The 26001-nt window shown below is 37.4% G+C and overlaps 1 protein-coding gene across 1 annotated transcript in view; it reads right to left on the reverse strand.

Annotated features, from left to right (window-relative positions):
• RGS9 (regulator of G protein signaling 9) overlaps nt 1-26001 on the reverse strand; it is a 49578-nt gene that overhangs the window by 16802 nt on the left and 6775 nt on the right. The window contains exons 2-9 of the mRNA XM_015810365.1: nt 22665-22761; nt 17815-17865; nt 17581-17687; nt 15983-16034; nt 10897-10955; nt 7965-8041; nt 6764-6845; nt 3492-3554 (exon numbers count right to left, since the gene is read on the reverse strand). Coding sequence (XP_015665851.1) covers nt 3492-3554; nt 6764-6845; nt 7965-8041; nt 10897-10955; nt 15983-16034; nt 17581-17687; nt 17815-17865; nt 22665-22761 — 588 coding nt within the window. The remainder of the gene's footprint in view (nt 1-3491; nt 3555-6763; nt 6846-7964; nt 8042-10896; nt 10956-15982; nt 16035-17580; nt 17688-17814; nt 17866-22664; nt 22762-26001) is intronic.

A 26001-nucleotide genomic window follows, 5' to 3' on the forward strand; every position in this document is an offset into this window, starting at 1 on the left:
GGCCTAGGGGGGGGATTGTATAGGGATTTTAATAGGGATTTTATAACTTTTCTAAAAATAACAGGCTTATTTAATATATATTTTAATTGTTTTTAGATATTTATTGTATAGTTCCGTTTTTATTGCCTGTAAGCCGCCCTGAGTCCTTCGGGAGAAGGGCGGGATATAAATTAAAGTAATAATAATAATAATAATAATTTTTAAATTGGGTTTTTTTAGAAATTTTAATTATCACAACACTAAAATATTGGTTTTAATTTGGTTTTATTCGGTGGGGTGTGTGGGTCTGTTTTTGTTTTTTAATAATGTTGTGAGCCGCCCTGAGTCCTTCGGGAGAAGGGCGGGATATAAATTGAAATAATAAATAAAATAAATAATAATAATAATAATGATAAAGTTGGAAGGGACCTCGGAGGTCATCTAGTCCAACCTCCTGCTCAGGCAGGAAACATTTAAGACATTTACATCCCACTTTTTCTTAGAAATGAGAAAACAGCAAACAGAGGTACTAGTCTTTGAAACTGAACCCTATAGATTACTATTGCCTCTATCAAATGTGAAGGTACAAATAGCACTTCAGAAAAATTCTGTTACACAAGAAACAAGCTTCAAGAAAATACAGGTGAATTTTGGATACATTTGCTTATTTAATATCTATTTTATTTTTGTAGATACTATTAGGTACTATTTTATTATTGTAGATAATGCATTATAGAATAGTATGATAAATCTGAGGCAGGCCAGTTTAAAAAATAATATAAGAATACAATATAGCAATTAACCATGAAGGTTTCATTGGAAGTTATTTTTTCTTGCCAATTTTAAGAGTCACTTCTCAGACAGTTAAGAATTTCAGGAAACAGCTTTGTAAACAAACACCAGCAAGTTCATCCTTTATCAATAAAAAGATCCACCTTGTTGCTTGTATACAGAAAAGCCGCTAAAAGGAAAAGACAAAAGTCTCTGCCCTCATATCTTAGGAAAATAAATCAGTTTTAGAGGGAAATAGTTAAGTTGTTGAAATTTCTGTAATCCATCTATCTCTTTCACTTCAATAAATCTTTTTAAGACTACTGATTCATGCTTGGAAAAGGATTTCTTTGGTATGAGTCAACTGTTCAAGAGCCGCATATCAATAAGGATATAAACAAAAGGATGCACAAGTCAAAACTGGCAAGTGTTTCAGGAAAGCCTGCCTGACGGTTCCTGTCAATGATCTTGAGGCTGTGTCATTGTATAATGGTTGCTGGGAAGATCTGTCTCCAAAAGAATAGGAAACTGTTCACTCATACTCAAGACAATAAAACGGTGTGGCAGGATGGACACTACATCTGGCTTGCTTATGTAAACTATTTAATTTGTTAGAACAGTTTCTTATCCCACTGGACAGACTGCAATTACAATGAAATCCCAAGTGAGTTCCAGCCCATCAACAAAGACAATATGGGGGCTAATTAAAAAAAGCTTACAGTTGTAAACAAATGTTTATAAAACAGCTGAATTAAAGTAGATCCAACCCTCATTCCAGTTGATTTTCATTTCCCAGGCTTAAATATATAGCAATGAGTAAGGATGAATAGGATGAGATTCATCTTGAAATGACAGCACATTAGTCTTTTATAGGACAAGCAACCAAGTACTTCACAGAGAACGAAGATCATATACATCAGAGAAAAACAAACTAGAGAGAGAGAAAACAAAAGATAGAAGGGAAAGGTTAATTAACTATTTCATATATGATTTCTATATTTTCATGTTTATCTTTTATCTATCTAAATTTTTTCCAGAAAAAGCAAAAAGCAAAAAGCACATAATTTTCATACATTCAGTACTTACTGAATCAAAGTTATATTTCCTATTTTAAACTGCAATTATCCCTCTGTTTTCTACCAGTTTTTTCATCATCGCATTACTGTATTAGTTATTTATTCTTAATTTAGAATTAGTCTAAATGCAATCATTGAATTCAGGTTGTTGAACTTTCTGTTATTCCTTATATACTTAGAACCGACAGTTGAGCATAGCAAAACTCCTAATGACCAAAACTGAATCCAGAAGTTTACAAGAAGTTTGCAGCTTTTTTTGTCACTGTGCAGTGATGACTGGAATAAAAAAGAGTTCTTCCCTACTAAGGGGACCAGAGATTTTGAAAGGACCAAAAGCAATGGGGAGGGGGGAGAAGTTGAAGGGAGAGTGTGGTGAAAATGATGCCACATGTATGTCCTAATGAATCCAGGGTTAGGATTCAGTGTAGCTTGCCTTGGTGACCTTTTTCCTTTCAAGATCCTTGGGTTGATAGAGCCTGGTTCTTTTTTCAAGAAAAGTCTATCAACCACCTTCTCTTACAGGGAAAAGCTAAGTTCTAAACCAGGGGTAGTCAACCTTGGCTCTTTTATGACTCGTGGACTTCAACTCCCAGAATTCCTGAGCCAGCTGTGCTGGCTCAGGAATTCTGGGAGTTGAAGTCCACGAGTCATAAAAAAGCCAAGGTTGACTACCCCTGTTCTAAATTCTTGCATTTGTATGTCCTCCATGGCAACAAAACCCACTTGCCATTGTGATTCCCTGCCTCTGAGAACTGCAGTAGTCGAGAGCTTGATCCACAAGAGAGGTCTGTTAGCCCTGAAAAGCATCTCATGAAAATAATGCAAGAATTGTCTTGAGGGGGTCTTCGGTTGGATGCAAACCAAGCATCATCCAAGCCTCGCCTTCCACAAGAGCTCCGCTGACCTATTAATATCTCTTCAGCTGCCAAGATTTTCTATCTCTCTTATGTCTTCATTGTCTGTGGAAAGCTCCATGATGGGACTGGCATAGCCTGCTTACAGTATTATACAAATCAAATAGAGCTGAAATTAGGTACAAGCTTAGAAGGGCTTAATTCTCACAGAGCTCTGGATGCAGTCCAGATCAAACCAATAGAATTTCTGTTTCTTTAAAATCTGTTATGCCTTATGAATGGATCCCATAGTGGAAAGAGAAGGAAGGAAAGAAGCAAGGGAGGAAGATAGAAAGAAAACTAAAAACCCTTTTGCAGAGAAAAAATATATATGCTAAAACCTTTGTTTAGATCACGATCAATTTGCACGCATGTTTTGCTTACCTTTGCTTACTTATTATTCCAAATTAAATGATGGTGGTCTATAATGAGAGCTCCCATCTATTTACATTTCAATTTTTGATAGTCATAGGAGAGCTTGCTGAGTTTCGGTGGAGGGCCAGATACTTTGAATAAAGGTATAAATGAAATCTAAAAAAAAATTCATTTGATATGTTGGAACTATAATACCATAAAAAAGGGATCAACTAGTCTTCCTGATGAAGACCGATTCCTGCCATTCTTAAGGATCTTTTTAAAAAATAAAAAGGCAACGCACTTATTCCATATACATATATAAATGTTCTGTAGCTGTATGTTACTGAACCCATTTGTGTAAGTTTACAAGACTATAAGACTATAATTAGAATGTCATAAAGCTTACCTGGTTTACCTTATTTTCACAAGGATCTGTTGCTCGGTCCAACCCATACTCCAGTGTATCTTGCATTCCAGGCTATAATATAGAAACAAAACAAAATGTAACAAAGATGTATTTATGCCATATTATTTTTTTAAATATTAATCTGTGTACAGGCAGTCCTTCACTTACAACCCTTCATTTAGTTCAAAATTACAACAGCACTGAAAAAGTGACTTCGGACCATTTTTCCCCCATCTGATCTTTGCAGCATCCCCAGGGTCATGTGATCAAAATTGAGACGCTTGGCAACTGACATGTATTTATGACGGTTGCAGTGTCCCAGGGTCATGTGATCACCTTTTGTGACCTTTTGACAAGCAAAGTCATTGGGGAAGCCAGACTCACTTAACACTTAACACTTAATGTGTTAGTAACTTAATAACTATAGTGATTCATTTAATAACTGCGGCAAGAAAGGTCATAAAATGGGGCAAAACTCAGTTGCAATGTCCTGGGGCCAAAATTCACTTAACAACTGTCTTGCTTAGCAACAAGACATTTTGGGCTCAATTGCGGTGGTAAATTGAGGACTACTTGTAAAATCAATAAATATAGCCACAGTAATAGACGGGCCACAAAAGATGCAGTAGCACATTTCCCTTTTCTAGGTATCAATGCTATGAAATGTATCCATTGCTGCATTAGATAACTCTATAAACAGGAGCATTTTTCTAGCAAAATCTGGGCAAGGGAAATTGACTCATAAAAAAAGAAAAAGAAAGAAAGCATTGCCCATTGGAGAAAGGAAGGCTTTGACATAATAAACAGATTGGTACTGCTCTCACATCTACTTTGAGCACAGCTGAGTTTGGATCTGCTATCTGATGTCTGCTGAAGTTGGGCCATCAATAATTAAACCTCAACCAGTGCTATCTTAAAAGGGGAGGGGAGGGGGGGAGGGAAACAGCTCAAGAAAGAGAAAGATCCAAAAGCAAGCCTGAGGTGATCAAAGGTGTTTCAGCAGGAAAGATGAACTGGGACCAAAGGGGCTGTTGCCTTATCTACAGATGGTACTTCCCCACCCCCTCCCCCAAGTCAAGCTCCAATTATAGCCTGACATTTGCTGGAGGCTTCTACTTTTCTGTCTGTTAACTGCTGGGCTCTCAGTGGCCATTTACACTGTGTGCACAATTAAAAGTGGATCTTTGATTATGATTTGGGATTAGGGAATGTAGCTCCTTGGCAAGCATCAGAGTCCTACGACCTGCTGTGATCAGTGTAGTAACTGCTCAGGAAACAACCCCCAGCATCTGCCAGAGGCGCCTCCCAAAGACCAGAAACCGTGCTGTTTGTTGGGTGCCCAGCTTGATGTCTTTTTCCAACATGGAAAAGTTGCCAAAAGCACCCTGCGGAGCAGCTGAAGGCATGGAAGATGAATGAAGGGAAATTAGATAATCAGGAGGCAGCGATTCCACAAACCTGCATTTAATTTTTGGGCTTTTGGCAATAACTTCAATTGGTTTTGAGTTGAGATTACAATCGCAACCCTGTAGAAATAGGAATCGAAGTACAGTAGCTTTGTTCATGGAATCAAATATAAACAATGCAAACTTTTGCACAATGCACAACTGCCAGAAGATGCAGGGATAACCCATGCCTGCTTCCTGGGCCAACTTGTCCCCTGCTTCCTTGTCTCTTTATTGTCCCTTTTTTTTTACTCCTGCAACAGACCCCAAACTGTATGCTCACACAAATGGTAGGAATTTAATAACTCACGGATGTAATGCCACAATCCCCCACACAAATGTTTAGCATTTATTATTTATTCTTTATGTGTGACTGTCTGCATAAAACCACCAATTAGAGATAGTCCTCCACTTAAGACCACAAATGAGCACAAAGTTTCCATTGCTAAGCAAGACAGCTGTAAAGTGAGTTTTGCCCCGTTTTACGACCTTACTTGCCACAGTTGTTAAATGAATCCCTGCAGCTATTAAATTAGTAAATGGTTGTTAAGTGAATCTGTCTTCCCCATTGATTTTTTTTGCTTGTCGGAAAGTAGTAAAAAGTGATCACAGGACCCAGGGACTCTGCAACCATTATGAATACACGCCAGTTGGTTAGTCTGAATTTTACATCACATGGCCATGGGTATACCGCTTGGTGGTAAGTGTGAAAAACAGTCATAAGTCATTTTTTTTCAGTGCTACTGAAAAAATGATTGTAAGTCGAGGACTACCTTACATAGGATTCTGGGCTGCTTATGGCTAAAGATATAAAATACAGCACAGGTAGTCCTCAATGTATGACCACAGAAAGCAAAATTTCTGTTGCCAAGCGAGAAATTTGTTAAGTGAGTTTTGCCCCATTTTACAACTTTTCTTGCCATATTTATTAAGTGAATCACTGCAGCTGTTAAGGTAGTAACATAGCTGTTAAGTGAATCCGGCTCCACCATTGACCTTGCTTGTCAGAAGATTGGAAAAGGTGATCGCATGACCCCAAGGACACTGCAACTGTCACAAATGTGAGTCAGTTGTCAAGCATTTGAATGTAAATTATATGACCATGGGGATACTACAATGATCATAAGTGTGAAAACTTTTTTCAGTGTCATTGTAACTTCAAATGGTCACTAAATGAACTCTTGTAAGTTGAGGACCACCTGTATCATACATTGGCTTGCCATCTTAAATTCTGTTGGATAATTACTAATCCAACAGAATTTAAGATGGCAAGCCAATGTAGGAATATAGACCGATCACCTGGAAACCCATTCCAAGTGGAGGCTGTCTATTAGGTTTGATTCACTACTCAGGCCTTGTAATTTTCCAATCGTAGTTCCCATGTAGGGAGGAAAAGAAATAATTTCCATGCCCCTTTGATGCCAAAAGACTAAGGACATGCTTTAAAATATATGGTGAAGAACATTAATGGAAGACTTAAAGACTCTAAACATCACATATATACAGTATCTGTTTCAGGAATAAAGAAAGCTACCGATCCTTTTTGAAGCAAGACCATCTATGTGTTGTGTTGCTATCTAGGTCATCATTTTATCTTTGGATTCAACTTGCCTTGACGATCAATGACTCATGAGGGAAAGTAATTCTCATTTTCCAAGTCATTTTAACACAAAAAGAATGAAGTGTCCTATTGATTTAAATCGGGGAGGGAATATGCTTAGGGGCAAGACATTCAGCATGCTTGTAATGTTGCCTCCAGTTATTACAGTACATTGTAATCATCTTGTGTTACAGCACAAACATATTTATTCAAAAGGTAAGTCTATTCTTGCTTACAGGAGTCCGTTGCACCAGCCAGTAGGCTTTCTCTTGGTAATCCAAAGTATACCGGTCTTTTTTCGTTCGTTCCTTTCCTGCGCTGCAAATCCAAGAAGCTTTTTTTTAAAAATAAATCAAAACAGGAGACTATATTTTTTTTCTTGGGATTGTTTATGCACTCTAACAGGAAATAACATAAACATGGTATGGAATTTTCTTGCAAGATCTTTAATACACACAATGAAGAAAAATCTGCCACTTCATTGTATAAATATTCCCTTTTTTTGGATTCAGGGATCATTCTTTGTATATTTCTTTCTAAATAGTAGAAATAGTCCATCCCTGAATAAGCTAAGAAGATGGTAAGTAAGATGTTTTCTTAAGAAAAGAAAAGAAAAAGAAAGAAAGAAATTACAATAAAGGAATTGTGTTATCCCCAGGGTCTAAGACTGTGACTTTTAAATTAAGATGAGATAAAGCAACCCCAAACTTTACTATCATATTATGAAATTGGCCACGGACAGTCACTAAAAAAAATTATCCTAAGACAGATATCAGTGTAAGCATCCCATTACCAGAGGAAAAAGAAAATAACATTTATGCCTCTCAAACAGACTATGCATGCCAAGAATTTGGACATGGACAGACCATTGTCAATATATTTTATTTATGGGCAAAAATGCAAGTCCATTATTAATGATGAGGCTCAAAGCAAAGGCAGAGGCAGGTCAATTTTTGATGACCCTTCTTAAAAGGAAGGTAAAATAAAATTGCTATTGAACACCTGCAGCTCTTTATTACTTATTCCTTTGCTCAAACAAAATGCAGGTAATCCTCGACTTATAACCACAATTGAGCCCAAAATTTCCACCGCTAAGCAAGACAATTGTTAAGTGAGTTTTGGACCATTTTATGACCTTTCTTGCCACCATTGCTGAGTGAAGTAATGATTTCCTCACTGATTTTGCCTGTCAGAAGGTCGCAAAAGGTGATCACATGACCCTGGGATACTACAACAGTCATAAATACATGCCAGTTGCCAAGCATCCGAATTTTGATCATGTGACCATGAGACTACCACAACGGTCGTTAAGTGTGAAAAATGATCACAAGTCACTTTTTTCAGTGCTGTTGCAACTTCAGTCACTAAATGAAAGGTTGTAAATCGAGGACTATCTGCCCATCCCCATCACCACCTCAGTTAAGAAATGTCTCCTACCTGTACTGTTCCTTGGCTTGCATAATAATGAAGTCCCATTTATGATTGATGCGTTTGTTCAACATGCTATAATGTTCCTGGAAAAGAAACAGTGAGAGAGGAAGGCAATGGCAAAGGCAACATTGTTATGCACTCACCACAAAGGATGTGATAAACAGCTGCAACACTGACTTTATGCACCAAGCATAAAACAAGCAAGGTTGATAACATTTTTCAACAAAACTTCTTAACATTAATCGCAATGGCAATAGCGAAGTGGTCAGTACTTAAAAGGGATAAATATTTTGACGATGTTTCAAAATAATGAGAAGGAAAAGGTTGTGTATTTTATTCTACATAGGTATATATATCACTTGCTGAAATGAGATCCCAGGTGGAAGGTGGAATTAAAAATGCACTGGAGCATGTACAATACAATAACATTAAAACATATAAAATTTAGTACAGGTAGTCCTCAATTTACAAGCACGACTGAGCCCCCAAATTTCCATTGCTAAGCAAGATAGCTGTTAAATGAATTTTGTCCCATCTTACAACCTTTTCTGCCACTGTTGTTAAGCAAATCCCTGCAGTTGTTAAGTGAATCTGGCTTCCCCACTGACTTTGCTTGTCAGAAGGTCACAAAAGGGGATCACATGACGCCGGGACACTGCAACTGACATAAATACATGCCAGTTGCCAAGCATCCAAATTTTGATCACATGACCGTGGGGGATGCTGCAGCAGTTGTAAATGTGAAAAATGATCCCAAATGATTTTTCAGCGCCATTGTATCTTTAGACAGTCACTAAATGAAAGTTTGCAAGTTGAGCACTCCCTGTAAAGAATGCATAATGATTGTAAGAAGAGAAGTATGTACTTCAGACTGAAGCCTAAACAGTGTTTTGGAGCTGGCATGGACGTGTACCTTCTATCTCCTTAAGAAGCAGTGAAGCCAGGAAATTATGTTTCAGTTAAGGCACTGCCAGGGCACTACACCTGCTCAAAAACATCTTACTGTATCCTATCAGAGCCTCCCTAACTCAAGGGCCCTCTTTCCTGCAATCGTACAGCCTCTATGTGAGCCCAGGAAAAGAGCCAGCTTGAAAGCCACGTTGTGCATACTGTTGAGATTAATCAATGCCAATTCAAACTAGAATAAGACAGCACTCATCTATGGTTGCATTACTGATATCTGGCATGTACAAGCCAGTGGTTACAGGTCTTACCCCCCCCCCTCTGCCCAGCATCAGCATATGTCAAAGAGTTGGGAGGAATGCTTTCTTTGCACTCTTGATTAAAATTCTGTCTCACCTGGAAACTATTTTGTGTGGGAGATGGCTATGACAGTTTGTGTCTAGCATTATTTATTTATTTGCTTGTTTATTCAATTTCTATAGTTGCTTACTTCAGTCAATGACTCTGGGTGGCTTACAATTCCAAAAGAAAAAAAACAAATACTATATAAAGGTAGTCCTTGATTTACAACAGTTTGTTTAGTGACCGTTCGAAGTTATAGTGGCATTGAAAAAAGTGACTTATGACCGTTTTTCACACTTACGACTGTTGCAGAATTCCCATGGTCAAAATTCAGACCCTTGATAACTGACTCATATTTGTGACACTTGGCAGTGTCCCAGGGTTGTGTGGGCACCTTTGGTAATCTTCTGACAAGCAAAGTCAATGAGGAAGCTTAACAATTGTGTTACTAACTTAACAACTGCAGTAATTCACTTAAGAATTGTGGCAAGAAAAGTCATAAAATGGGGCAAAATTCACTTATCAGCCGTCTCGCTTAACAACAGAAATGTTGGGCTCCATAGTGGTCCTAAGTCTATATTGTTTGGTATATGAAGGGGCGTAGAAATTCTGACAGGCTTCCAAGATTCTATTATTATACCCTACAATAATAACATAGCATTCCTGTAATCCTTGTCTATTTCCTAACCTGGCCTGCCTCAAAGGACTGACATCGAAAGCAACTGGACTTTCTTGTTTTTTCTTTGAAGATGTTTTGCTTCTCACCCAAGAAGCTTCTTCAGCTCTGAGTAGATGGTGGGGAATGGAAGGATTTATATTCCTTGCAGACAGCTGTTTCATTTGCATTCTTCTCAGTCATCCAGGATATGGTTGTCCCAACGTGCTTTTTAAAGCAGCAACTGGACTTTCTTGTTTTTCTTTGAAGACATTTCCAGTGACCCTGAAGACACCTCCAAATGGCCTCAACGTCTCTCTAAAAAAATGCAAATGACCAGCTGTCTGCAAGGAGTATAAATCCTTCCATTCCCCACCATCTAGTCAGAGCTGAAGAAGCTTCTTGGATGAGAAGAAGAAGAACAAGAAAAACATGAAAGTCCAGTTGCCTCCTGAAAACGCACCTTTGGGACAACCATGACCAGGGTGACTGAGAATCTCCATAGACATCAATCTCGAAAGTTGCCAAAATTTTGAACAAATATTACTCAGTTTGTTTTTTGGCTGTGGTGCTTACAAGCAGTCAATTTCTAGTTCTATATGGTGTGGTACTGTACAACGTATTATGGTGTGGTGTGCTATGGCATGGTAGATAGTTCATACTATATTATTTCAAAGAAGAAGGTTGTTGTTAATCCATTCATAGATGGGATGACAACTTTGAACAAAACTGCCTTTAAGTTAATCTATTTTGCTTTTTTGAAAATGAACTGTTTTTCATTTTCATCTTAATTGTTTTCAAACCTTGTTATTCTTATTATATGGACTTAAGATTTTTCCTTCCTTCCCTTACAAAGTACTCTGGGTTCCTTTGAGGAAAAAGTGGCATATAAATAAAAAAAGGAAACAGAACATTCTTAAGCCTCATCTGCTTATCATATCTCAATAATCTGATTTGGCAAACTTACCAAGTATTGGAATAATGCTACTGGGTAAGATGCTTAGACAGAACATTGCATAAGAAAAAATATCTTCCTACCTTTTCATAATCTTCTAGCGCTCCTTTCTTCTTAATATTTCTTTTTGCTAGGTAAATGGCTGGGGATATTTTTTAAAAAAAGAGAAAATACATTATATGCACAGCTGCAAAAACCAAATGAATATGATTAATGATTAACATTTCGCCTGAATGTTATACAATATTTTCCAAAGGGAGGGTGTCCCCCAGGGGCATCCAGCCAAGACAGATGGAATTCCAGGGAACCAAGCTTCACAAGAACACAGGTGCTGGTGTTTAGTTCAGACACATCATCTTGAACCACACTATAGGTGTGGAGGAGGCAACAGCAAGTAAGGGGCAGGTAGAAGTTCAGGGAAGTTTAGATGGGAAGCATCCTTTAAATAACAGTAGCCAAACACCTTGAATTAACATATGTGCAAGGTATATACGGTATATACAGCAAAGATCAGAACTGCTGTTTTCTGATCCTAGTCAGCATATTTTTACTCATGACTTTAAAATGGGAATGACTTTCAGTATTGTTCAAAGAGCAAGGGTTGCTTAGGAATGTAAATTTTGCTGCATTGTGTCCAATGAAGATACTGTAGGAACTCTTGAAGCATACTTATTTTATTTATTTATTAAATTTTTATGCTACCCTTCTATCCTATGGACTGCTTACAAGTTATAAAAACAAGTAGAATAATAATTCAAATATTAAAACATTAAAACTGCACAGATGAAGATTTTAAAACTAGATAGATAGATAGATAGATAGATAGATAGATAGATAGATAGATAGATAGATAGATAGATAGATAGATAGATAGATCTTTGATATTTTCTTAACAGGCTTTATCAGATGGTGACAATTAGCTGCCCTATTTACAGTAGCTGCTTCATCCTTAGTCAGATCACCAATCTATCTATTACATACCTAGTTATCATGACTGATTATGGCTTTTAAGGCCTTCTCTTGCCTCACCAGAGGTCCTTTCAATTGTAGAGGCTAAAAACTGAATGTAGGCCTTTTTGTAAGTAAGCTGATACCTTACTACAGAATTAAGAGGCTCATACACATTACCCAGTTGGTAAGGCTGAATGAAACAGTTTGGAGGATAAAAAGGATGTCTGCAATTGGCATACAAGAAGCAGTACTGAAAAGATTGTGTACTGTAGAGTTGTTGACTGAAGAGCACAGGTATGTATGGATATGTTCTTCCTTTTCAAGAGATTATATCTTAAACTTCTTAAACCCACAAGTGTCTTTGCTGTCTCAATGCCTTTATTCAGAGAAATAGAGACATGAGGAAAAAGAAACTCCGACTGTAATGCAGTCCTAAAATTTCAGTTACTTTTTGTGGTGCATGTTCTTCTGCATGTTGAACAGGCTGTACTTCCTTCTCAATACTTTTCCTTTTTTTTAATAGATATTTTATTGGTTTTTAACTATAACAATCTCCAGTGCCTGGTGTACAGCGTGTTGTCTTGGTTTATATTTTAACAAGAAAAAAGGACAATAATAATTAATTAACAATCAATAATAATTAAAATTGATATTTTCATAATTAATATATTAATTAATGATACATTTCTTTGATCTTCCCTTCTCCTGTTTGTATTCTCCTTTTTCAACCTTAGCCAAAATATAATTCTTAATATTTTCAATATATAAATGATTAGATATAGGCATTTTTATATTTATACAAATAATAATAATCTCTATATAACATTTTTTTTTCAGCTTATGTTATTCCCATAACCATCATCTCATTAGTTCAGCATACATCCTATTTTTATTATTATTATTATTATTATTATTATTATTATTATTTTAATTTGTATACCGCCCTTCTCCCATAGGACTCAGGGCGGTTCACAGCATATTAAAACAAATAATATACACAAAATACAAAAAATACAAAATACAAAAATACAAAANCGGCCGCATTCTGGACCAGTTGGAGTCTCCGGGTGCTCCTCAGAGGGAGCCCCATGTAGAGAGCATTACAGTAGTCCAGGCGAGAGGTGACGAGAGCATGAGTGACTGTGCGCAAGGCGTCCCGGTCCAGAAAAGGTCGCAACTGGTGAATCAGGCGGACCTGATAAAACGCCCCCCTGGTCACGGCCGACAAATGGTCGGCCGTAATTTTTGTTCGCTTAAATTCCCTTATATTCAATCCAATTCTTATCAGTCATAATTTCTTCATATTAGTCATCTAACTGTCCAAATTTTTCCATTTAGGTACATCCGCCCAATATTTTATATCATGCATTATAAAAATACTATACTTTTTATCTATCTTATAATATCTAGATATAACATCCTTTTTAATCAGTTTATATTTCACTTATATATTAATACAAGTTACATCAACCTACTATTTTAACATTTCATATATAATAAAACATATTACTTAAATCTTTTATCCTTCTTGTTATAAGGCCCCTTTGTGTTCAAAATTCTTTGTTCTTTTACCCATATTCAAACAAATGTTTATTCACGTAATAGTTAATCTGGTAGGATGAGTCAAATCTCTTGTATCTGTCCTTAGTCTTCTTCTTTTGCCGAGTAATTTTCCAATTTGATGTAATCTGCTTACCCAGCAGTTCCTGTATTTTTACAAATGTTGTTGGGAATACAAAAGATGAAGTAAGTAAGTGGTTCTCCTGATAATTCCATTTTTCTTGTTGTATCGAACCTTGAAATTTTTTTCCTGTTTCTATCAAATTGTAATTCTTTTCCTTTGTTGTTTCATCAATTTGATCATACTTTTCTAATTTGTAGTCTGCTGTCTGGTTTATTTGTGCCTTTGTTGTTATTTCCTGGGTGTTCTTTAATTGTAAATTTAGATTGGAAATATGCTTATTTAAATCATCAAAGTTGTTTCGGATTTCCTCGTGGTTTGAGTTTATTGTCATTTATAGTTGTCCTAACATTACATATATTTCCTCCTGGAAAGTATTTATCTTGTCTTGAAGTATTGCTTCTGGAGGCCCTTGATTTTCCAGGCTACGTCCTTCAGGAGAAAATATTGAATATGGCATCCTGTCATTTTTTATACGTATGTGATATCCATGTTGTCTCCCCCCTTGAAATAATCTTTCATCAATGTTTTAATTCAAAAGTCAATTTATCAAGTCAGTCAAAATTACAGTTCAGTATGTTAAGCCACTTTAAATCCTTCCTACAGATTCTCCTCTAAAAGATTAGCCCAAAAGTCAAGGTTTTTCTTTTCCACAAACAGTTCTTAGATTTAAGCAACAGTCCAGGTATTTTTTTGTTTTTTGTTTTCTTTCAAACACTTTTTAATCTTATAGCTGACTCTTCCTTTGTTCCCAGCTGTCTTCAAGGCTATTTGCAATTCAAAGGAACAACTTTTTCTTTGTTTCTAGGCACTCTGCCAATTTCTGAGTCCTTATTGTTAGTGTTCTATTCTCTGAGTCTCCACTAGATGTCAGCACTTATTTCTTTTTCAGTTTTTCTTTCAATCAAAGTTATTTTTGTTATATATATTTTTAATTCCATCAAAAAAAAATTAGGGTATAATCTTGACAGTTTTTTAGTTCCTAAATTTATCCAGGCTGAAGTATTTTAAATCAAATTTTAATATATTTCTTCCCTCCTTTAATATTAATTCGCCACTTCCATCTGTCAGGGAATGGGGATATAGTCCCCTCCCTTCACTTCTGGAGATTTTCTTGCTTTGGGGATCTTTTCAAGGATTTAGATAGTAGATAGAAGAAAGAAGAACATCGCTGTTCACCGATGTTTAGGTTTGTACTCTGGGACTTCAGCTGCAAGCAGCTTGGGCTAGACGCTGATCTCACTCTAGCCTTTCTCCTGTCGGGTTCGGAGGGCTTTCTCCAGATCAAACAAAGCAATTGCCGTTGCTTGGTGATCAGCGGAGCACCCCTCCTTCACGGTCACCTCTCCACGGCAGCTTCGGACCCATCTAGGGTCCCCCAAGCAGGAAGAAACTAGCCATGGAGAGCAGAGATCCACTCTCGTGCAGCCATGCGCTGCGGGCGCAAAATGGAAGTCCTTCTCAATACTTTTCCATATATCCGTTATGTGTTGCCTTTAACAGTACACAGGATTCAATTAAGGATTGAAGGAATCAATCTGAAAGCGGATGAAACTATTTTTCTTGTATTATAATTAGTATTTGCTTTAAAAATAGACAAGATATTTTTGTTTTTGCACAGGAGTCTTGCTGAAGTTCTCCAACAATTAAGCCATCTCTAACCCTAAAAATTATGGCTCTGCTCCTAATAGTAGTCATTAATTTCTTTAATTTGACGAAATAAAATTGTGCTCTGAAGAAATTATTTTCTCCAATCCAGTGCCTTGGAAGCAATGTTCCTCCTTGATAAGAAGGTAGAGAAGAATGTAACACAGGTAAAAATAAAGCAGAGAGTCTTTTTCATATATGCCATAATTACCTGCATAATGACCCTAGATAAGGTTGTATTAGGTTCGGTGGACTAATTCCCAAATAAATGTAAATACTATAATTTTAAATTTAGCTCAAATGTATTTCTTTAATCTGTTCTTTTAATTTACAGTTTCAGGTTGCTATGTACACCATCTTTGTCCACCAAATTGTTTCTTTTCTGGTGTAAAAGGGAACCTGGCCGTATACCTTCCAGCTCTGCTTTGACACTGTTATGCATTAAAAAGGATTAAGGCTGGGATCTCACTATTTGCTAGTTTACTTTCTTGGTGAATACATCCATCTTCCAGTTCTTACACAGTGCAGTCTCTTTTAATTCATTCAAACTTCCTGGGAATCCACAGTGGGTTCCTAAGCAGCCCAGAATTGTTTTTCTCATTGGAATAGCATTTCTACCTTGGATCCCACCCAGAATTTCTTTAAATTTGTTGAAATTGGATTTTCTGAAATCTAGCCTGTGTGTATGTTCATTAGAGAGAGAGAGCGAGATGAACTGCTATTTAAAATGACATTTTAAATAAAAAGCAATTAATGGGAGAGAAGAACGTATTTTTCTCAATAAATGACTACTTATACCAAAGTTATTAGAACAGGACATTTTGATTTTATGTAATTTTTGCCGATATTGATGTTTCACCAAGAAAAAGGAGGTAATATGTTAAACTTACCATAATCCGTATCTTCTGCTCCCCACTGCTGGGTTGGCCAAAAGTAGGGTGTCTGTAGGAAGGAAGACAAAAACTAAGAACCAAGTTATTGATAAATTTCTTAACAAGTTCTTCTAATTCATTCTTAGATTTAATATTTCACCACTAGACAAATAAAGCTTAAAAAGTTTTTAACATTTTTCATTTCAACATGTTTCTTCTCTATTATTCCCAATTATTTTAGAACAGCTTTGAATAATGTTTTGACAATGGGGGTGGGGGGAGCCAAAAAGTGTGAAAGGAAAGCCAAAGATGCTAAGAGGTGGTGAGCTTAGTGGCTCTTCAAAGTTACAACAGTCACTGAAAAGGTGATTTACAATCGGTCCTTGCACTTACAACCATTGTAGCATCCCCATGGGCACATAATCAGGGTTTGGCAACCGACACATATTTGTGAGGGTTGCAACATCCCAGGGTCACATGATTGCCCTTTGCGACAAATAGTCAATGCTGGAAGCTGGATTCACTTAACAACCATGTGATTCACTTAACAACTGCAGTGATTCAACTGCAAAAGAGTCATGTAGCAAAAAGAAGCATAAAATTATGCCCAATTCACTTAACTGCCATGCTAAAAAAAACAGACATTTTGATCCCAATTGTGGTCATAAGTCAAAAGCTACCTGTGATAATATTAGGAAAATTCATTAAGCTTTAAAACTGCAGATTCTCTCTTAGTATTTGCATTTCATGGTGAAAATGTTATATGTAGTGCGATGTAGTCCTCATTTAGATACCAAAATTTGAACTGGCAATTTGGCTGTTAAGTGAAGCAGTCAATAAGCAAAACCGCGGATGCATTATTTCTTTAATTCGACTTTCTTTTGCTTTACAGATCTGCAAAGTTTGTAAAAGCGAGGGTTACATTATAAAGTTACTTTTTCATCCCCGCTGTAACTACAGAGAGTCATTAAATGAGGTAGTCGCTGAACGAGGACTACTTATAATCAGTTTGCTGCTGCTTTTCACTTTTATGTTGAAATGGGTCTGGTTGTTTTACTGCATCAGAATTGTGTTTCATTTTGTGATTATTAAATTTTATAACAAGGAAAATATGAAAGATGCAAAAAGAAGCCAAGGTAGGATAGAAGCAAAATGTGGATATTAGAGGTAGAAATGGTGGGGAAATTTTGTCCTTACTCCTTTTCCAACTTCCATGATAGAATTCAAAGCAAAAAATTGTCCCTATTTTACTGTGGCATAGCTTGTATTGGGATTACAACTTTCAGAATGCCCATCCTGGCTGACAATTCTGAATTTTATAATTTGGGGGTATGATCTGGAGAAGTTGGGGAGACATGTACCTTTGCCTTATGCCCCACACTACTTTTTCTTTTAGCATCATTTTCTTAACATTTTAAGGGTTTTTATCATTTATTGCTGTTGCTTTCCAAGATCATTTTTACTGCATGACACTTTATGGAAGCAACTGTACGGGCCATTGTGACTGACAGGCAGCAAGTACAAGCTTTATGAAAATAAACAAAAATGCATTATTAGTTCCTGCCAGGATGCAAAGCAGGTTACCTTTCTCCTATCTGCATTACCAATCCCCCTACCTGGAATCTATAGAGACTGGTGTCCCCTCTGAGATTCAAATTCCTTCGGTCTTGAAGAGGATAGATGTACCCACACTTGATGATCATACTTCCCAAATGTAGCCCCTCTTAAAGAAAAAAACAATACAGATCAGTTGCTTTCCATGGGACACACAGAATAAAGCCAAACAATCAGAGACTACCCACTTTAAGGGTAAAAAACACATTGTTTAAAAAATAATTGTACATCCCTACCTTCATTGGTAATCTCCAAATGCTTCATAATCCACTGCAGTATATCACTACCTGGAGGACAAAGACAACACAGGGAACAGCTTTAAGCCAACCCAAGTTTCATTCCCGCTTTTCTTCCTGGTTAGTACACGCAGTCCTCGACTTATGAACAAAATTGAGCCCAAAATTTCTGCTGCTAAGCAAGACAGTTTTTAAGTGAGTTTTGCCCCATTTTATAACCTTTCTTGCCATGCTTGTTAAGTGAATCACTGCAGTTGTTAAGCTAATAACACACCTTGTTGAATGAATCTGGCTTCCCCATTGACTTTGCTTGTCAGAAGGTTGTAAAAGATGATCACATGACACTGGGACATTGGTACCATCATAAATATGAACCAGTTGTGAAGCATCCGAATGTAAATCACATGACCATGGAGATGCTGCAATGGTTGTAAGTGTGAAGAACGGTCATAAGTCACTTTTTTCAATACTATTGTAACTTTGAACGGTCACTAAACGAATGGTTGTAAGTCGAGGACTACCCGTAGAAACTATACTTATATGTAGAGGCGGTGGGAAAATTAGAAATCACAGCACCATGAGCAGACAACTTGCATATAATATTTGGCTAAAAAGGAAAGCAGGATTATCGAAAATATACACGTGCACGTCCTGTTTGGTGGCAAATAAAACCAAAACATTACACTTACAAAACATTTGCAGTTCTTTTAAAGGCTTTTAAAAATCTTTACTACTTTAAAACAAACACAGACACAAGAGAAGCAAATTACTTCAGGGATCTGCAGCATGGTGGAAAATATGATCATAGTTATCTTCTGAAACACTTGTCAATCTTATTTAACCTGACTCTTAAATTGTTTTAGTGTTTCTTAAATTTACAGAAATGGGAAGCTGCTACAAAAGAAAAGGCTAACTTCTAGCATTGTTTTTATTTGCAAAATGCCTTTCAGCTTCACATACACCACCTAGAAATCTCTGCATATTAAAAATGGAAGGCGATAGCAGCCTAAGGGCTTTGTTTGCAAAAGAACCTATTGCTAAGAAAGAAAGCAATGTTAGCAAGTTGTTCACTTGCTTTCTGGGAAATGAACATATTTAGAGAGAGGTAGGTCATCTTTGGATATTTTGTGAGTAGGCAAGACATAAGGTCATTTTGTTAAACTGCCATTTGCATAATTCCAAATAAATTCAGGGGCTCAAAATGGCTGACCTCATCTCAGCTATTGTAGTTATCTGAGGAAAGATATGAAATACAAGTAGTCCTCAACTTATAACCATTTGTTTGAAATAACAGCAGAACTGAAAAAAGCTACTTATGACCATTTTTTCACACTTATGACCATTGCACAATCCCCGTAGTCATCAAAATTCAGATGTTTGGCAACTGGCATGTATTTATGACAGTTGGACTGTCCTGGGTCATATGATCACCATTTGTAACCTTCCCAGCTGCCTTCCAAGAAACCAAGTCAAAGGGGGAAGCCAGATTCAGTTAAGAACTACATGATTCACTTAACAATTGCAGAGATTTGCTCAACAACTTTGGCAAAAAGGCCATAAAATGGGGCAAAAGTCACTTAACTGTCTTGCTTAGCAACAGAAATTTTGGGCTCAATTGTGTAAGTCAAAGACTACATATAAGAGAAAGGATAAGAGTATGAACAAAGGAAAGAAAAACACCTGTTACTTGGTCCCATTTTTTATTCTAACCAAAATAATGGCGCCAGTCCCCAAATGATCCCTTGGCCTAATAGTAACTTGAGTTCTGTGGTCTTTTGAAAGACTTCAGTATTTATTGTGACTCTAATGATTTAAAGCGACTTGCTTTTTGACCAAAAAGAACCCTTTTCTTCTGATTTCCAAAGCACATGTTTTGCTACACTTAGTTGTTAAAAGATGAACTCTGCCTTGAGTTTGTATCTGAAAAACTAAATCATAAAGCAACATATGGGGAAATGTGAACTAAACTGTATTCTCTCAGCAAGGTGACTCACTGGGAACATACTATTTCCTCTACAAAAGAAAACAGCAGGTTAGCCAGCAGTCATGTATTTCAACTAAAGAGTTACTTGGAAATTAAAAATGCAACACAAAAGCTGGCATCAGATTTTAAAGGCTAGATTGTAGAACTTATATCCCAGCCAGTAAAAGAGTATTCAGGGAATACAAATGAACATTAACGCTGTCTTCAAGTACATTTAATTAATGGAAAATTACTAGTAGAGAGGAAAATGAAGAAGACACATTTGTGGTTTTCTAATCTAAGAGGGTTTTTTTTAAAAAAAATGGAAAGTAAAAAAATCTTTCTTATAAATCAGAAATGTAATGCACATTTTCAGGTCTGTCAAAACTAGATATTTAATTTGGGAACAAATCCATTTCTCTGAGCATGTTCAGTCACGCTCAATTCTAAACGCTGCCAAAATGCAATTCAAAATGCTACCCTTCCCTGACATGTGACTGCTTGATAGACACACACCAGCAGTCAGGATTTCTTATCCCCATTATGGAGACTGCTTCCCAAAATAGAGGAAATTAAAAGATTAACCTGTCACTCAGACCCTGCTTAGGTCATTTTATCTGCATCTGCTTTTCTCCTTAAGAGATGATGCTTATTGTCAGAACCCTGAATTCACCTATTACTACATTCAGAGGAATGCAGAGGCCTTCTATGTTTTCTTCCTCTTAAAAGATATAACCACTACAATATCAAGTATTTTTTTCATTGATAAATGAGTAAAATATAAGTAGGCAGGGCAACTGAAATGGTTTAAATTGGAGACTACTATGAGACAATTACTGTATGAAAACAACACCAATCAAATTGCCTTTGAACCAAGAAAACCATTATTTGATGCACATGATATAAATTCAAAGTTCAATGAACCACAGAAAAGGACTGGAAAGAATATTTTGAGGTAATGACTGGTTAGAGAAATGGTGTCGATAGGACAGAAATATTTCCTAGGACTAGCATATGAACTAGTTAGAGCAGGGGTCTTCAAACCTGGCCCTTTTATGACTTGTGGACTTCAACTCCCAGAATTCCTCAGCCAGGCACGCTGGCTGAGGAATTCTGGGAGTTGAAGTCCACAAGTCATAAAAGGGCCAAGTTTGAGACCCCTGAGTTAGAGTAACAGGCTGCACTTTACAAGGCCTGTAAAAATGTGTGGAGTCAAACCATGGCAAGCTGGTTCAGGAGGGCTTTAAATGGAATTTGAGGGTTGGGGGCGGGAAATGAAAAACCTGTAATAATTTGGGTAAAATCTTGTGCGCTTTAGAAAGAGGGACTGTTGCTGAAGAATGCTTCTTAAACTACTCAAAGAAAAACAGGAAAGGACGCTAGTTCTTAAAATCATGACCTGTGTTGTCTACCCAGTAAGGATCAGAAGTGCTGAAATGATGGTAGACTGTTACTTTAGTGGGCTGTAAATAAAGGATTAGATATTTCCTTATAAAGAAAGGGATAGAAAACTAGGAGAAGGGAAGAGGAGAGAAGCAACTGACAGTGTAAAACAACAACAAAGGAAACAAAAAGGGGACAATCTGTATATCTTAAAAGAAAATTGATATTCAGATGGCTCTTCTGGAAAAGTAAACAGTCAAATGAGGTTTTCCTGCTGTACCTCTAAAGAAAAAGATGTATCTTATATTACTCAATATAAAATTATTATTACAGATTTAATTTTCTTCAATCAACTCTGAGTTACCGGAAGACAGAATATTATCTCTACCCCATGTCTAAAATACTAACTTCCATGATAATCTTACAGTTCTTATATTGAGATTATTATTTTGTAGTAGTGACAGTACATTTTTAATACACATACAGGTGCTCCTTGATTAACAACCACTTGTTCAATGACCGTTTGAACTTGCCACAATATTGAATAAATGGTACTTATAACCATTTTGAATCTTATGTTCCTGCTGTTACAACGTCCCTTCAGTCATGTAATCCCAATCCGGATCCTTATGATGTTGCAACTTTTCACAGTCACTTGACCTTCTTTGCCAGGATTTTATTAGCAAAGTCAATTGGGAAAACTGCAAGAGATCACAAATGGTGACCACATGATTTCCTTGCTTAACAGTCATGCTGAATTCACTTAACCAGGAAGTGCTAGAATTGCCATCACAATCATGTGACATCACATTTTATAACATTTTATAGCAATGGAAATTCCAATCCCAATTGCCGTTGCTAGAGAATAAGCTATGGAAGCAAGACAAGAACAGTTTTCCCTAGCATTGTCTGACCTTAAAATAGATGCTGAAATTGGTTTTAAATGAATAGCTTCTAGTACTACCACCAAAACTGTTACGCAGCTAGTCTGTCTTTGTCTCCTTAATGCAGGCATGTCAAACTCGTGACGTCGCGCGACGTATCGGAGCTTTTTCGCCATTTCCGGCAATGGGGTGGCCGCGGCTCTGGTATGATGAAACCGGCCCGCGGGCTGGCAGTTTGACACCCCTGCCTTAATGGATTCTCTGGTACAATTAAAATAATGGAAGAAATTGGAAATCAAAGAAAGGCTACAAAGGGCAGACAATAATGTCAAGATTTTTGTAGGGAAGGTTGCTGTGAGGGTGGTGGAGAATCAGCTGCAGAATATTCTAGAAGGAGCAGATTATCTAGATTCCTTACATCTGATATTCATGTCTTTATTATCCTTTTTCCTCTACAGTGTCAGGATGGCAATTTCCGTTGTCATCTTCTTGAACTGCTATTGTGACTGTTTTCCAACATCAAAGGCAGAAATAAAGTGACTGATGAATATGGAGTAATAATACATAATGAAAACCTAATGTTTGAGATTTCCTTCTATTGTCCAGTATGTCAAACTTACCAACCACAGCATGTGGAATGCTGCTGTCCGGCAGGTTCTGTATTTGCGTTTTGATGCCAGATTGTGGATCTTGCATTTCTACCAACAAAACCTCCAACTGCAAATTGTAGTAGAGACATATTAAGAATTAAACAAAAGGAAAAACCGTAAGAATTACATGAGCATACAAAATAAACAGAGATATTATTCCTTGACTTAATTAAATGCACCAATAAGAAAAAGGAATTATTTTAACCACTGTTTTAAGTGTTTTATTACTGGAGACATTGGTTTTAACTGTGGCTGATTAATGACAGGTTGGTACACAAGAAGACCATCTCCATCCACAACATGGTGACTTTAACCTGGTGTCAGATAATTTCTCATTGGAAGGTGGACCAGAACCTATGAGGATGTGGGGAAGCATTATTTTGGTTTGTCCCAGTTGCCTAATAGATCTGGATGGTTTTCAGAGGACACTTGGGGTTTTCTCCAACAATCTGCTGGACAGTTCTATCTCATGCCTGGTCAACCAGTAGAATGTGGAGGTAACCAAACTACATTATACAGAGCGGCCTTTCTCCATTTGCCAGTCCTAGCCTGTTCCTTGGTCTACTGAGGAGCTGAAGGAAATGAAGTGATTCAATATACTTGAAATGATGTTGGCATAAACCATAAATGGACATGACCAAGCATTGACAAAAGATTAAGTTTAGAATTATACAGAGCAGGGGGGGGGGTAATAATTTCTTCTTCTTGCTCATTTCATTCATAGATTATCAATCAAAAGCCTTTTCCTGAAACCCAGATCCTGGGTTTGTGGGAGGGATGGGCAAGCTTCAACTTTTATATCAAATGAAATTGTGTTTTTTAAAAGATAAATTTGCTTGTATTCAGTTTACTTTGGATACCAATGGGGCAGAGCTACAGTGATGTCTTGTGGAATTATCTGGGATTCTTTGGAGCCCGTAAGCCTGAGAAAATGAACACGACCTCTGTATAATACTATTATCTATAGGATTGATTGATTGATTGATTGATTCCAGGTAAGGTTTCTGTGGCTGATTTGAGAGATAATTAACACACCTTTGCAGGAAGACATGATGCTCACTGTCTTGAAAGGGACAGAAGTAGTGCATAATGTGAAGAAGCTTTCCCTGAACCCAGACATTCTTGATAACTTTAGCCCAATTTCCAACATCTGGGAAAGGCTGTGAGAAAAGTGGGGGTGGTTCAACTTCAGAGGATCCTGGAAGAAACAGATTATCTGGATCCATTCAAGTCAAGTTGACTGGCAAAAACTGCACTTGTCATTCTGCTTGTTGTTGTTGTTGTGTCCGACCCATCGCGACCCCATGGACAACGTTCCTCCAGGTCTTCCTGTCCTCTACCATCTTCTGCTAGATGATCTTTATTGGCATTTGGATGGGAGGAGTATATCCATCTTGGTCTTTTTAGATCTCATGAATGTTTGATTTCAATAAATCATTGCCTGCAGCAGTTGGAAGTTGTGGGCACTGCTTCTGGAGACAGTTCCATAAATATGCAATCTTTGTGCCCTAAAATTATAGCCCTACTTGAGTAAAGATAACCTTCTCTATACTACTCTATATTAATTTCTCCTTCAGATCTATACAGTGTGCTCGATGTGGGTGTAGAAAGTAAAGGAGGACTCTGACATAGAGGAAAGTATTGTTACCAAGGCAAAGAGTAGATAAACATTGCTTAAACCTGGGGGTTGGAGAGGGTTATGAAAATGTTTCAGATAGATATCCCTTAATTCACATGACTTATAGAGGAAGGAAGACAAGTACATTCAGACTTGTAAGATTCTGTTACTACTGCCAATGTTAATAAGAACAGAGTTAGGCCTGTGTGGCATCTTTTGCTTGATCTGACACATAATTTCAAGATATCTTGTAAATGTGTAATTCTTACCAGACCAAGAAGACTGACGTGAATTGACATTATGACCTTGTTGCAGTTTTCATTGGATCTAGTTTATTTCTTGACCCAATTCATCAGTCCTTCATACACTCAAAGCTTCTTCTCATACGTTCCTACATATACCAGAAGATTATTTTTGGAGGCTTTGGTCTGGGTGTCCTCTCAGAGCAGTGAACCTCGGAATACATTCCTCTCAATCCTGGAATTACCCAGGGAAGTACACCTAAGTACTGTTTTTCCAGGGATTACTCAGTGGGTTGTCTTTCAATATATTTGGCAGGTGGTAGTTTTTACTGTTACATAATTTTAGGATTCTCATTTGAATTACTCTGCTTCGTTATATGGATTTGTGTTGTCTTTTCATTTCTTATCGGATTATTTTAAAATTTATTTTAAAATTTGTTCTAAGCCAGCCTTTGGCAAGCTGATTTTGAAAGTTGTCATGCCAATTTTAAATATTTAAGATCTCCCAACTCCTAAAAACAATACTTTGTAAAACAAAGAATGCTTTTCATGTTATAAAAAATTCATAATAATAAAAATTGACACCTGCCATAATAGGGGAAATAGATATGCATCACAAACAAGCCCAAGATAGTTCACTCCATGTTCTCTGGCCTACCCCGGGGGGCCTGGAGGAAAAGTCAAGTCTTTGAGGCCTATTTAAAGGATAGCAACTCTAAGGATTGTTCAAACTTCCAGGAGAAAACTATACCAGAGGGCCATGACAAACGTAATGGTGATATTATCCATTCAGTTGTATCCGATTCTTGGGAGATTCCATGGGCCAGGTCTCTCCACATCTTCCGATCATGCACTACTTTTTTGAGTTTTTCTCTGGTGTCAGCTTTGATGGTGTCCAGCTACCATGTTGTCTGGGGACCTCGTGGTTTTTTTTAACCGCTAACTCTTCCAAACATAATTGCTTTCTCCACTGAATTCCTGCATCTCACTTACTTTGACTTGACATGGCCAAAGTAAGTGAGATGCAGTTTTGTGATTTTGGTGACAAAGGCTCCATCAAATGGCATGGCTCAAGAGGTGGGATATGAAGGGAGCCCACTCTGCTGAATCTTATGAAATGGGCAGAAACAATAGAAGGAATTAGCTACAATTCCCATCAGCTCAAATCACAACTGGGAAGGACCACTAAAGCAGCGGTTCTCAACCTATGGGTCGCGACCCCATTTGGGGTCGATCGACCATTTCACAGGGGTCGCCAAGCAAGGCTGTCCGCCATTTTTTTCCCCTTTTCCGGCGGGTGCCTTACCTCCCTTGGGCTGGGCCAGCTGGTGGTCGGCCTGCTCCGTCTCTGCCGCTTGCCAGCTACGCCTCGGCCGGCGCAGGGGGCGGAACCACGCATGCGCGGCGCTCCCGGGCAGGGAAAGTCCTCGACTTACGACCGGTTGGG

Source organism: Protobothrops mucrosquamatus, unplaced genomic scaffold (assembly GCF_001527695.2).
Source record: "Protobothrops mucrosquamatus isolate PMUCROS unplaced genomic scaffold, P.Mucros_1.0 scaffold9, whole genome shotgun sequence".
In the NCBI taxonomy this organism is placed as follows: domain Eukaryota; kingdom Metazoa; phylum Chordata; class Lepidosauria; order Squamata; family Viperidae; genus Protobothrops; species Protobothrops mucrosquamatus.